The sequence below is a fragment of the Rhagoletis zephyria genome, unplaced genomic scaffold, assembly GCF_001687245.7.
Source record: "Rhagoletis zephyria isolate East Lansing unplaced genomic scaffold, Rhagoletis_zephyria_1.1 Rzeph_scaffold_00289, whole genome shotgun sequence".
In the NCBI taxonomy this organism is placed as follows: domain Eukaryota; kingdom Metazoa; phylum Arthropoda; class Insecta; order Diptera; family Tephritidae; genus Rhagoletis; species Rhagoletis zephyria.
In genome coordinates this window covers 118,567-134,140 of record NW_016157373.1, presented here as the reverse complement: position 1 = coordinate 134,140, position 15,574 = coordinate 118,567, and the positions used below count along the sequence as shown (strand labels likewise).

General features: G+C 35.7%; 1 protein-coding gene across 1 annotated transcript in view; it reads left to right on the top strand.

Annotated features, from left to right (window-relative positions):
* Skel (DM13 and DOMON_DOH domain-containing protein skeletor) overlaps positions 1–15,574 on the top strand; it is a 71,749-nt gene that overhangs the window by 44,830 nt on the left and 11,345 nt on the right. Inside the window, exons 5-6 of the mRNA XM_017610189.1 lie at positions 2,769–3,028; positions 12,970–13,069. Of these exons, the coding sequence (XP_017465678.1) occupies positions 2,769–3,028; positions 12,970–13,069 (360 nt within the window). The remainder of the gene's footprint in view (positions 1–2,768; positions 3,029–12,969; positions 13,070–15,574) is intronic.

The window sequence follows — 15,574 nt, the reverse complement described above, 5'->3', positions numbered from 1 at the left end:
TTTCATGTCTGAATTGTGTCTTGTCGGGATTATGTATGGTCGGGATTTGGTCGTGTCTGGATTATGTCTGGTCGGGATTTGGTCGTGTCTGGATTATGTCTGGTCGGAATTTGGTCGTGTCTGGATAATGTCTTTCGGGATTCTGTATTTCGGTATTTTGTATATCGGGATTTCATTATACACCCCTTCCCAGGTATTTTTGGTGTCGCTCAGTGTAATCTAACCAAGTTTGCAGTCATTTCTATGAGGCACGGTGCACATTAGAGCGATACGATACGAAAGCGACATCGACATGCTGAGTACGTACGAGTATTGGTAAGAGCGATGAAAACTGTGCACACTTGCATGACAGCGGCACTGCTGCGACAGAATATCGCTTGCGTATCGGCCGTGCGGCAGGGTTTGCTATCACACCGCATATGGTATCGCGTGTCGTATCGTAGTGGTCTGAAACTATCGATGGCACTACCCTGGCGGAAGCAAGGGATTTCTTTTTTAAATCAACTAATTGAAAGACTACTTTAAAACAGATGTAATGGGAAACGTTTCGAATTTTGATACTGCTTTTGTTCAAAGAAACAATTTGTGTCTTGGAAGTATGAATGTCATATGTGAAGTGCAGAACGCAAGCGTATTCAAAGGAAATATGCTGACTTTGAAGTTGTTTAAGCCAAATTCATTTTAAAGTAGTTGAAAATACATGCAGGAAAAGGCAAATGACTGCTTCCTAGGACATCGCCATGTTAAATAAATGAGTTAGTTGCAGATAAAATATTGAGAATTGCAATTAGTTATCATTGAAAATAAAGTACTTTATAAATTACTTTAAAACTAACTCAATTTCCTGCAGGGTATCGACACTATCGATGGTTTTCGACTATCGTACCAACATCTTACATTATTGTTTTATCGCTTATTGTCACTTTGCATGCGCATTTGACACAACCTGGCAGCACCTTTTAATAAAAGATAGTTCGGCAGCGTTTTTTTACCAGCATTAGTAGTAGTAATGCAGATTTACGGCCGCGAGCTCATAACTTAGAATCGTACGGCCAGTAAAATATTAATTTAATTTTCTTTTTTCATTCAGTTATAACTTCTATATTTTTTAACGTTGCGGATGAAATGTTTGGCTGCTTTGTTTGCTCAGGGAGCGTAGAACACAAAGAAAATGCAAAATTACAATGGACATCCACCTTTTCGTCGGTAATGCAGTCACCATATAAATTTAAATATGATCTTATTCAATTTTAAATGGATTCCTATCTGAATTAGTACGGCGACTGCATTACCGATGAAAAGTGTTCATGCTAGTTTTGCACTTTCTCTTTATTCTACGCTCACTGAGTTTTGGTCAGTGTTGTCATCGCATATTCCTCTGATCTGACAAAATAACGTAAAAGATATTATTTCAAAAATTTCTTTTTGATGCAGAAATGAATCTAGATGTTCTAGGAATATTTCTGCATCAAAAATAAAATTTTGAAGAAAAACTGTGGCTTACGTAATTTTGGCGGTTAGGGCTCGATATATTGCAGGAAGTTACAGGAAAAATGTTCCCGTACTCCAAAATCCTGTAAAGGAGAACGATTTTTGGAGAGTTGTGTAGAGAATGAAGTTGCAAGATTTTACCCGAATTTTTTCTTCTGGTAAAATCATGAAAAGTGTCAAGCCAACGGCGGTTTGACGTTTTTACAGGAAAATGCTTTTTAGTTCCCGTACTTTTTGGTTGTTATTCACTTTGTACTCTCACTTCAGAGAGAAATTTAGCTGTTTGACATTTGTACAGGATTTTACACGAAAATTATTGTATCAGAGCTAATGCGTTGATGTGATTTTTTGATCGCCTCCAAAGGCTTTATCTGAAACAGATGATGCTTTAGACCACGATGATTGTGGTACCAATTTTTCAGAAGCCCAAAACCAATTACGTAGTAGTATGTTGTACAATTTGTTTTAATAGATCAAGAGAAGTTATTTAAGTCCTGCAACCATTTTGAATTTCGCTCATATAGCTTTGCAGAGCACAGCAAGAGAGCAATTCTAAAGAGTAATACAAATATTTTGTGCCTAATTTGCCGTCAAATTGTTCGATTGCCGATAAAAGTCATGTTTAACTTGTTCATGTGCTATTTTTTTTGCAAAGTGTTTGACCGTGCCTCTCCTCCGATTTGTGGTGTGCGTCCTTATGTTATAACGAAATTAGAGGGGCCTTCAATTTTACGGCATCTCCGAACGGCAAATGGTTTTAGGTATGGTTAGATTTTTCAAGGCAGAAATGCTCTCTGAAGTTTGCCACTAATTTCTATGTTGCTCTGGAAATGGACTGAGCCCGAGTCCTACGGATTGGTAGTAAAATTGGTAAAATTTTGTTATGAGGAAAGTAAATAAATCTTTAGTGAATTTAAAGCGCTAATATAAGATGATACAATCGCGCTTATTTATGTATAGCGAGGTCCTATATAAATTTTTTGTCAGAATAAAAAAACTACTAAGAAAATCGAAGTTCTTTTGTAGCGAATTTTTTTCAAACTGCGTTTTTGTTAACTTTTGTGGTTATGTAATTTAATGCTCTATAAGGCAATTTACCGACTTTTGTGCGCAACTGGAATTTGAAAGAAAATTAATAGTTAGGCTTATTTTCTACAAAGGTAACGACATGTATTTATTTAGAATATCCATCCATACATACAATGTTCATGTTTTATTCTAAAAATTAGATACAGACTCGTATAAGTAATAATTATTTATCAAATATCAATTTGCAGATGCGAAATTCTGGGTAGGTCGCGGACAGCGGCCCAGTCCTCAAGGTCTTCGAATACCCGACGAAAATGGCAAAGAAAATCCACTTCGTCGATACGATCGAAAAACTATTGTGCTCACCCTACCTGACGATTTGACTATTTTCGACATAGGACACTTTGGAGTATGGTGTGAGGCTTTCACTGTCGACTTTGGCCATGTTCGTATACCCGAAGGATTGAACGTGCCACCGTCTCTGAAAATGCTTGGCATTAGCCCCCAGGTAAAAAAGCGCGTGCATGCTTTACGCTTAACTGTATAAGAAGATAGAAGGAAAAACAGTGTTGCTGCATTGCGCACTGCTTAATGTAAAGTCTTTTCTCTTCGCTTCGTTTACATTTTATTTAAAGAAATAAAGATTCATGGCCCCAGAAAATGATTCTTTCAGAGCTAGCTGAAGTGAAAGTTTCCTTATGAAGACTACTAGCTGCCCTATTAACGCATAGGGCTTCGTGGCGAAGCTTAAATTCATGCATGGATTTAATGTGATTATTAGGGCAACCAAAAATATGCAGTAAAACATGATTTTAAACGCTTAAAAAATGCACGATGAAAAAAGAAACATGCATAAATATGCACGAATAATATTAAAAACATGCTTAAAATATGAATTTAAAAAAATAAATAGCTCAAAGTTTTTTGTGTAAAAATCTATTGAATTGTGTTCAAAATGTACAAAAACACTGGTAAAAGTAAAATATTACACATTCAGACGTATTCACTTACATATGTATGTATAGAAATAAAAATGCAAATTTAACTTAAATATTTTTGTTCCAATAAATATTCGGATACATTTTCAGAAAGACATAATTGCCTGTTATCACGGAATACATTCCTAAACATGCAAAAGGCACAAACTCAAAGGTAGAAATTTCAGTCACTGAATATTTTTCAATCGGATGAATTGAATTACCGGATTCAATTAGGCCTATATAATTTTTTAATAAAGCAAAGCCCTGTGTTTTTGCTAAAAACTGAGTCGATAAAGTCTATGCTGTTGCTTCTAGTGGCCAAAAATTGTATTTAAAAAATAAGCACAAATCTACATAGAAATTGTTTCGACGTTAATTCAAAATTTTAACGGTAACCGCGCACAAGCGCACGCAATGTTGTCCTCAGAAATCCCTCAAAAGCTGTTTACACAGGTAACTAGTGGAAGAAAAATTAGAGATTTTATTTCGACACAATTCTGATTTCCATTTGCTTAATTTTGTTACCGGTGAAACACAATATCGACGAACAGTAGTGCGACGACGGTGGCAACTTTCGTCAAAAAATTTCCCTCAGTAAAACACAACTACGGCGACAACGAATTCTGCTGCTTATGACAAGGTACAATTAAAATTTTTACAAACAATAAGATCATTAATTTTCAACAAAAACTAATACAGTATTTTTCAATTTCGATTTAAAAACTTGAGATTATTGAGCATATGGCCACAATGGATCGTATTTTGCCACTGCCGCCAGCGACGACGATAGAAATAAGTCTAGCGTTGCGAACAGTCGTCTGACGAACGTCGTAGTTTGCTCATTTCTCATTGTGTTCTCATATACAACAATGTGTTTTAATTTTTACAGCGAACATTTGCGACGAAAAATTCGCCGTTCGTCGGCATTCTGTTTCAGCGGTTAAGAGCCCCATAAGCTAGGTAAAATTCTGACGTACGTATCCACCACGAGAAATGTCAAATTTTTAGTTTCATCTGTCAAAATTTTATATTTTCAATCAATCGGCACAGGCCCTTAGTGTAAAGCTTTATGCAAAATTTGACGAATTTTATAGGCCTTACGGGCTTGGGAATTTTTATTCACCTAATAAATAGTTGTCAAAAATCTACCATCCAGAGTAGTGTTCTATCAATTGGCACAGGCCCTATAATTAAAAAAATAATTTTTTTTTTAATATCACCAAATTTAGCATTTATTTCTAAAATATGCAAAAAAGAAAATCATTTATTGCGAAATATGCCGAAATATGCTCTAACAAATATGACTAAAACGATTTATTTTTTTACAATTAGCATTTCCTTTTTATGCATTTTGTGATACAGTATAAGAAAAAAAAACATGCTCGAGCATATTTTTTTGGTTGCCCTAGTGATTATGTATTTATCATAGTATAGTCTTTGGCAAATATTGGATGCAAGTACTTGGGCATTAGAGTTCTGTAGAAATTTATTCAAACACTAACAAATATATGTGTAAGCGCCAATCTATTATTATTATTATTATTATTATTATTATTATTATTATTATTTAACATAAAATACGAATTTGACTTTGAGTTTACTGGAATTGGAGAGAATACACAATAAAAGTACTCACGGATGCAAAACCCTGGGAAATTGTGCAATTTATGCCTTCGCAAATAAATTGGCCAAATTAGTTATTTTCACGAAAACAAAGAAAGTCATAATTCTCAAATTCGAGCCAAAAGGATCGAAGCATTTTCGGAACCAGTGGCCTGAAATTACCATAGAAAATAGGTGGCGTTCTTTGCGTGATTGGGTATCTTGTCACTCCAACTTTTATTTTCAAAATGTCGTTAGGGACAGGAATTTTTTGTTTCATCCCAAATTGTTGTGTTTCCCGTTCGTTTGCAACTATGTACAGGTTTTCTTAAAATCTAAAAATTCCAACAAGTCATTCAACTAATATAAGGTTTGTATAGTAGCTTCTCCAGTAAAACATTGCAGCCAGAGCGTAAAAGCAAAATAGAGCGTAAAATTAAGAAGAAGAGAAAACTAGCAGAAAAAGTTACTGAACGCAAAGCTAGTAAAAACTTGCAAGTGAATAGTTCTTGCACCCTTTTGATATTCTGCTGTGTAACATTTTACTATTTATAAATCAGTTTTAAACCCTTTGCTTTACACACAAGCACTTACACAGTCTAGTACATCATTAAAAATTTGATTTCCACTCATTTTACTTTTTGTGCTAAACTTTTTGTGCTAAACCAATTCAACAAATGGCGGCTTTTGACATTTATTCTTCTTCTTCTTCTGCTAGCTAATTTCTGCTAGTAAAAATTTCACTAGCAAGAATTTGCAGCTCTCCCGTGTTGTTACGCTCTCGATTCAGTGCTCTCTTGCAAATTTTTTGGGTTATCATACACTTTTCCAGTAAAAAATTGCAGGTTCCAGTACAAATTAGTACTGACTATTGGTTACTATACAAACCTATACTTACTGTCTTTTCACTAGTAGCTTTGAAAATTCATCTGTCCTTCAAGCACATTTTTCTTAACATAATTTGTTAACTGAGTACAATGGGATTCGCCTTTGACTTCTTATAAGAGCGGCTCGGGTAATACGATGCCATCCAAATCCTTGCAGTTGTTTGTAAGCAGAACGGAATCTCGGAGTGTAGTAGTGCAATATTTTGGTCAGTTTTGATTGCAGTATGCAGTTTTGTAGCCCCCAAGTTTCAAGTGGGTAAAAAATCCCGTTAATTTTTTTGGTTGAAGGTGTTTCGCATTTTTTCCATACATAGTATGATCGACAATTTTTTTTTATATGGAAGACACTATTGTTGCCTCTGGAACGAAAGAAATTTACAAAAAAAAACTCGCGCCGATTTCTAATTTTGCAACCTCAAAACAAACTTACCTCAATACCAACTTTATTTGTTAATGCGGGCCACGCACACAAAATTAAAATTTTTTGCAAAATGGTGGTTGTGAATCGTTCTTGAATCTGTATAGTGCAGTTTTAGTACAGTTTTGGCAATTTCAAAATGGGGGAATACCATTAGAAATCCAATATGCATAGGCCCCTATTATGAGTTACATTCGACCTTCGACTGTGGTCGAAAGTGCTGATGGAACGAATTTTCATTTGGTATTATGGCGCTCATTCGATGAAGACTAGCGCTATTGTGAATTTCGCTCGTTACGGTTGTTCACAATAGTATATTTTTCACCGCTGAGAAGCATTGTTTAAAAATCGAGCTAACTAAATAGTGTGCTTATATGTACATACATATGTACATATGTAAATTTGTGCAAATTAAAATGCAATAAAAAAGAAAGCGAGTTTATAAAAACGTGGTAAAAATTAGTACAACGGAGTTCTGGTTCAACGATTCGCCAGAGAATGAGAGCTTAGAAAACTGGCCAGGAGCAGAAAACGTTTAAGAGAGTTGAAGTGTAGTCTTTCGAATATATTTTGACATACAATATATTTAAGAAATTTTGACACCCAAATCTATTTAAAATAGGTTTGTTCCACAAGCTACTCGAAGTCACTTCGAGTTACACATACGCGTTTCACAAGTAAGTTTTAGAGTTTGTTTGATATACGCTGACAGTTTGAACTTTGCTCGAGTTTTTCTACAAGTAGCTTGGGGAACAAACCAAATTATTAAAACCATGATACAAAAATTTGAAGGTAATACCGCTGGGAGGCAACCTGAACATTTTTGAAGTTTGCTAACATAACAAAAATGTTTCCAAATTTTCAATCTCACAAATACATTCTCATTTTCAGTCTCAAATAAAAGAAAATTTGAATATTTTCATCTATTTGTTTTTTGTTTTACTTTTATTTGGCATTTGAGTTGCTCTCAAAATTTAAATTTTATAAAGTACACAAACTTCAAAAAATAAATGATGGCCGACGAATTGAGCGAGCGGTTTTACCTTTAAATATTTGTATCATGGCAAAAACATAACAAGGTAAAAACATTGAGATGCAGTCTGACGTTTGCCAGCAATATAATTTTAAAATTTAAAACTCAAACTCACACACACATTCCCATTTTCAATCTCAAACAACAACAATCGTGGACAATTTCATTTATTTATTTTCAATTACCTATGATTTTAAAATGCTGGCAGACGTCAGAAAAAAAATCATGGCCGACGAATTGAGAGAATGAATTTACCTTGTAATGTTCTTATCAAGGCGAATTAATATAAGGTGGTGTTACTAGCTCAGCTGATTGTGTGTATGTGTTTCGCCGCACAGCTTCTGATATCAAATTGAAAAAGTTTGTTTGAATTTCTACACACACTCTTATAGATTTTGACAGTTTATGCCGCCAAAGCAAAAACAAAATACATGTAAATTTTTGTTTTTGTACTCCTGCTATCACCTTATATTAATTCGCCTTTGTTTTTATCATGATTAAAACTATAAACAGCTCTATGATTTTTTTACCAGAGATCGTGCCTACAGAGCAGGGTTGTTGCGAATATTATTCCGCAATAAAAGTCCATTCCGGATAATAAACCAACCGCTCATCCAAATTAAACAAGTTTGGTATCAAATGAAAGAGGACTTACATAGCTTTAAAACGGAAATGTCTAAACGAGGAAAGCCACATATTGAAAAGTATTTCAATAAAAAATGTTAATTAATTACCAAAGAACAAACCTTGTGCCAGTTATATGAATTTCTTTAGTATTAAATTATAAAAGAATATAAATAGAGGTCGTTCGTTATTTCTGTTTAAAAGCTATTTCAGTCCTCTTTCATATGATACCAAATTTGTTTAATTTGGACAGGCGGTTTGTTTATTATCCGGAAAGGACTTTTATTTCGGAATAATATTCGCAACAACCCTGCTACAGAGTATTGGGATTCTCTTTCATAAGTAAAGCCAGCCTTTTGAACGTGTTTTTTTAGTATTCACGAAGTTAGAACTGTATGAAATTAATAAAAATTCTTTAAAATCCGTGTCTAGTCGCCAAAAAGTAAGAAATTAAATGCAAAATCATACATTTTTCAAATTTTTCTAACACTTCACTATACCAACGAAATCAAATTTCTGTTCGACAGAAAATTCGATACTCAACGAAAATTTCGGCACGCTTGCATAGGTCATAATACGAATTTCTCTTTCGATCTCCGATAGCCAACGATCGAGATCGAAAATCGAATGCAACTCATAATAAGGGCCATAGACTTAGTATTTCAGCCGAAATACCTTAGAAGTCTTACAATTTTATTTGTAGGCATTTATCAAGCATTGTCATTATTCTGTTTAGGCGCCTTAAAGCAAGGACCGCAATCGTTCTGATGATTGATTTAACGGTGATAATTTAACTTTGATCCTTGGTGTCTCCGATTGACTTCACTTGACGATTTTTACCAATAACTCGACTCCAGCGCCACCTTGCAGCTTTTTTTGTGCAATAGTAGATATCGCCCCTACCTGGCTACGCCCATGTGCATGGTGTAAATAGTTTTTGTTTAATACTATTAGAAGAATTAGTAAAAATACATACGTACATACATACTACGTATGTACATATGTATGTATTTATTACATGCAGAGATTGCCACAATTCCGGTAATTTTTTGCAACATCACAATTCACATCATGCTTAATGGCTATCGTACTCAATGCTTTCGTTTTTGGGCTTTTCTACCGAATGTGGTACATAGTTGTTTTGCTCTTGATATCTTACTTAGTTTGAATGAGTTTTTGGTAGGTCTTGGTCGTGTTAGGAAATGAAAATACAGACTTGCACACTTGTACAAGTGCATATATACATATTTCAAAAGTAAATATCCTAAAAACTATGTACTATGCACAAATGAGCTTTAAAATTTTGAGATTTTATGACTCATTTTAGGTGAACATCAGATTATTTGGAAATTATTTCTTGGCTATTGTTTTAATTGTGTTCTTAATTTTTGTTACGCATTTTCACGCTCATTTGGGCATTCTTTGTATATTACTGGAAATAGAATGGAATACAAATGTTAATCAATCTTCGCCAATTTGAAATCAATTTATTTTCATTTCAAATAATTTTAAATTATTTAAGTAATCAGCATTCGACATTTAAGAAAATATGCGATATGAAAATGAACATCGATATGTGTTTAAATTAATCATCTTAAATTGCCCGTAAGAGTTTATATCGACCTAGTCTTCGCAGGGATGCCGACGTTCAGAACTAGAACTTAGATTGCTACAAAATTAACTGGATATGTCTATGACATTTAACATATTTTCCGCTGGTCGACAAGCAAAATCTACTTGCTTGCTGCATCTTTAACTTTGTTCCATTTAAGTGGGAAGTTTGGAATCTGTAGGCAATACATACATATCGTTTCTTTTAACAAAATCTAATTCGACAGAATCAATTACCTTTTGAAGCATTTCAAGAATACAGATTTTAAAATAAGTTTCTAGTATTTATAAATATATTGATTTAAATCAACTTTATAAACTAAGTTGTTAAAAGTTTATACACTTATGTATTTAACAAAAAAAGAACGCATTTTTTTCAAAGTTATGCACAAATTCTTTTGTGAACATCAGCTACTAACACATATTTATGTAACTACATAAATTTAAATACCTATACATTCATATGTATGTAAGTGCAACTGTATATTTATTACAAAATGTTAGCTTAAGAGACAGATAAACATATTGGTTTTGCTGAAGTCAATCGTAAATTCGGCAGAGAGAAATTAGAGATAGAGAGGTAAAAAGGGTAACTCCTTTGCTCGATTTGGAAACGCTGTGGAAAGAAAACTACTGTTAATAATTTAGGACATTATATATATATATCGAGCCCTAACCGCCAAAATAATGTAAGCGACATTATTTTCAAAATTTTCCTTTTGATGCAGAAATGCATCTAGATTCTCTAGGAATATTTCTGCATCCAAAAGAAAATTTTGAAAAAAAGGTCGCTTACGTTATTTTGGCGGTTAGGGCTCGATATATGTACATATGTATGTATGTATGTATGATCCATACCCATATTTGAATTGGAAAACCATTAGGGGTACTCACGATCCGGTGCATACGGTGCATAGATAGCATAAATAGCATGATTGGATAATTTTGTTGTTTTTTCATGTCTTCAAACAACAACAACATTAGCCAATCATGCTATCTATGCACCATGCTAGACAGTATGCACCGGATTGTGAATACCTCTATTAATTGCTTTTGTGCATTATTAGATACATATACACATACATAGATACAAATGTACATGCTATAATTAATTATTTAGAATTTTATTTCAAAATAAAAAACTAACAACTTTTATTTAAGGAATCGCGCGCTTCCTTTTAAAATTTTGTATTGCGCTAATTTTTATTTATGTAGAGCAATATGTATGCTGGAATGGAAATTGTATATATATGCATATGTATGTATCTATATATGCATATTTGTAAGTCAGTTATATAAATATATTTTTATATTCCATACAAACGTGAAAACTGTGTTTTGAATGATTTTTTTAATTTTTTGAAAATACAAAATGAAATGTGTACAGAACCAAGAGAAGTACGAAATAAATATGTACATATGTACATACATACATACGAGTAGATCAGAATAAGTTTAATTTTTCAAATAAGTAATACCCAAAACTCATAAAAATGTTACGTGCATATGTATAAGTCTGCATCCATTTTTGTTGCAAAAGCCATTGCTTCATTCATCTTACTAACAATTAAAGAGTCTAGTTAAATTGTATACATACTTAGTTCAGTTCAAAATTATACAGCATATTCATTTTGTATGTTCATGCATCAAGAAATTATAAAGTTGTTCAAAAACACACAATTTTAAGAAGTAATATTTGGTACTCCTACACCCCGCTTCACTTATACAAGAACCTAGCTTCATTTGGCCAGAATATGGCTTATATAGTTCGCTCTTATGCGGATTTTAATAAAACAATACGGACAATGCACTTCCAAATTGTATTCACTGGAATAGGCACAGTGCTCATAGCAAACAAAGAACACAGAAAAACTAAGAAGATGCACAATTTCTCCAGCTTACATATTTACCTCTTCCTCGCAGGAGATTCGCGATGCTTATTCAAATAAAAATCAATTTAATTTTCTATACATATGTTTTGCATTAAATTATTATTCGAATAGTACAACCAAGTTTTTTCTATGTTCTTTGTAGCAAACTTAATAAAATTGTACTTGCTACCAGCATAACTTTTGGGATATAATATTTGGCTAATGAAATCCAGAACTATTCAAAATTTCTTTGTAATTGTGGTATAGCCCTATGGCTAAAGATTTTAGAGTACCATATTCGAAATGGCTCCATTTGTCTTCCAGCAGCGGCGAAGTCGTTTTGGCCACTCACCGCTTGCAGTGCGCACCGAACGCATTGGCTCAACAACACCTCGATGTCGAGTGCACTTAGGTATTTTTTCAATGCGATACATGCGTTGAAAGCCGGATAAAAAACAACCTTATCAGTTTAATTGTAATGGGTGTAAATTCATGTACCAAAACATTTGCTGGTACAAAGTTGTATTGAGCGTTTAAAATGCCATTTCCAGTATCACAGAGTAAATATGGTCCAAACTGGCGCCGTTGTTTATGCAGATCCAAGATTTTTCCGGCGAGCTATTGCGAATACAATGAAACCGAAGTGTGAATAGCCCTGACCCAGCATCGTATGGAAAAAACACGGAATAGAGCTATAACAAATCGGCTGCACGGAAATTGGAAAGAGGTCGATTGTGAGATCTGGTTACGGCTTTATATCGTTGTCAAATTAACCGTCTAAATGGACTTAGCAACTTTTCACTTTCAGCCAGCGACATGTTAAATATAGATTTGGAAACAGAATCAATTTTAATAAACTTTGAGTAACTTATATTATACGTATATTCTTTTTTAATTACGTGAAATTTGTACATAAAAGTGTGCAGCAGTTTGTTTGAATTTATTTAAAACGGGAACATACCTTTTTGTCAAAAGCCTACAAAACGCTTTCAAATACAACATTTGCTTATTTGAAACTTTGAGGCGCTTAAAGCAGTAAAGCAAAGCTCCCATTTGGCCACCCCTCATACGTTTTAGTATATTCCAAATGACATTTGACAGTTCTCAAAGCGAAGTAAGCAAAGCAAGTCTGCATTGGGCCAGTGCCTTAAAATTTTATAAGCCTTGTAGCTGCATACCAAAAATTTTATAAAAATTCTGATTAAAAATTTCAAAATTTTGATAACAATTTTTGGAATTTTTCCAAATTCTGTATAAAGTTTGATTTATATGGTTTTTCAAAGCATGAATCATATTTTTATAAAAAATAACCACAAAATTTTAGCTTGAAAAACATTGTAATATTAAAAACAAAACACAATTCATCCACTTTTGACCGCCAGGTATGTACATACATGCTTTAATTTTCTTTTACATTTTCCAGTCAAGATTGAATTGTGAAGTTCTTTATGACGATTTAGCATTTGAAGTGAGGTGGGCCGTAGCCGGTGACAGCATTGTAATACAACTTATAGCCAAATTGGGTAAGTGGTAGGATAGTCATTTAAATATTTATTACCGAAAGAGATTTGAAATATTAAATCCTGTAAGCAGATATTTATTTGTAAACGTATATGTATGTACATATGTATCTCACCAAGAAAATTGATTCCCCTTCCCCAAACAAACCTAAAAGAAATAAAGTTTTGGCGAAGCCGAAACTCACAAACCCGTTTCAAGTATTCTTAACCAGTAATTGACACACAGGGTCCAGTGGACCCTAGAGCAATTTTGCGGCAATATATTTTATAAAAAAAAATTTTCAAATCGACTTCGTGACTTCACTTCTTATTTTTGGCGCTGTAACCGCCTAAGCGATTTTGGCCGAGTTCAGCAAAGCACGCCAGTCGTTTCTCCTCTGTGCCAACTGACGCCAATTGGAAACGCCAAGTGAAGCCAAGTCCTTCTCCACCTGATCTTTCCATCGCAGTGGGGGCCTCCCTCTTCCTCTGCTACCACCAGCGGGTTCCGAGTTGAATACTTTCAGAGCTGGAGCGTCGGTGTCCATTCGAACGACATGACCAAGCCAGCGGAGCCGCTGTATTTTAATTCGCTGCACTATGTCCATATCGTTGTAAAGCTCATACAGCTCATCGTTCCATCGTCTGCGGTACTCGCCGTCGCCAACGCGTAAAGGACCGTAAATCTTCCGCAAAATCTTTCTCTCAAACACCCCAAGAGCCGCCTCATCGGATGTTGTCATTGTCCATGCTTCTGCGCCATATACCAGCACGGGCATGATGAGTGACTTATAGAGCGTGGTTTTCGTACGTCGAGAGAGGACTTTACTCCTGAATTGCCTACTCAGTCCAAAGTAGCACTTGTTGGCAAGAGTGATTCTACGTTGGATTTCAATGCTGACATTATTATCGGTGTTAATGCTGGTTCCCAAGTAAACGAAATTCTCTACTTTCTCGAAATTGTAACTGTCAACAGTGACGTGGGTGCCAAGGCGCGAATGTGCTGACTGTTTGTTTGATGACAGGAGATACTTCGTCTTGTCCTCGTTTACCACCAGACCCATTCGCTTTGCTTCCCTATCCAACTTGGAAAAGGCAGAACAGACTTCGCGGTTTTTGTTAGCGATGATGTCGATGTCATCGGCATAAGCCAGCAATTGCACGCTCTTATAGTAAATTGTTCCTGAGCGGTTCAGTTCTGCAGCTCTTATTATCTTCTCCAACATCAGATTAAAGAAGTCACATGACAGGGAGTCGCCCTGTCTGAAACCCCGTTTTGTGGCGAACGGCTCGGAGAGGTCTTTTCCAATTCTGACGGAGCTGGTGGTATTGCTCAACGTCATTTTACACAGCCGTATGAGTTTTGAGGGGATGCCAAATTCAGACATAGCGGCGTATAGGCAACTCCTTTTAGTGCTGTCAAAAGCGGCTTTAAAGTCGACAAATAGGTGGTGAGTGTCGATCCTTTTCTCGCGGGTCTTTTCCAAGATTTGGCGTATTGTGAATACCTGGTCTATGGTGGATTTTCCAGGTCTAAAGCCACACTGATAAGGCCCAATCAGTTCATTGACGGTGGGCTTCAGTCTTTCACACAATACGCTCGATAAGACCTTGTAACCTATGCTTAGAAGGCTGATCCCGCGGTAGTTGGCGCGAATGGCGGGGTCACCTTTCTTGTGGATTGGGCAGAGCACACTTAAATTCCAGTCGTCGGGCATGCGTTCATCTGACCATATTCTGCACAAGAGTTGATGCATGCACCTTATCAACTCCTCGCCGCCGTACTTGAATAGCTCAGCTGGCAGGCTGTCAGCTCCAGCGGCTTTGTTGTTTTTCAGCCGCGTTATTGCTATACGTACCTCGTCATAGTCAGGCGGTGGAACGTCGACTCCGTCATCATCGACTGCGGGCTCGGGTTCTTCTTCTCCACAACTTTCCGTGCTGCTACCATTTAGTAGGGCGGAAAAGTGTTCCCTCCATAATTTAAGTACGCTCTGGACATCAGTTACTAGGTCGCCATTATTGTTCTTACAGGAGTGCGCCCCGGTCTTTAAACCTTCCGTAAGTCGCCTAACTCTCTGGTAAAATTTTCGGGCATTCCTCCTGTCGGCCAGCATTTCAAGCTCTTCGCACTCACGTATTTCTGCCTCTCTCTTCTTGTTGCGGCAAATACGTCTCGCTTCCCTCTTCAGATCCCTATAGCGGTCCCACATAGCGCGCGTTGCGCCCGATCGCAGCGTGGCCCTGTAGGCGGCATCTTTTTTCTCTGCAGCTTCCTGACACTCCTCATCGTACTTCTTATTACTAGAGTTTAATTCAATAATTTCAGGCCGTTCGGAAAGCCAGTGTGACGTCAACTGTTCTACACAGATCGATTTTTGTCTGCGGTCCATTGCGTAACGTGTGATCATAGTGTGGCAAAACCAAGCTTTTTATGCGTTAAATTACTATTTGTGGCGTAGATTCTAGTATTCGTTCCATACCAATTTTTACAGCCCGATTCTGTGCACTTGATAAATTGAAAATCTT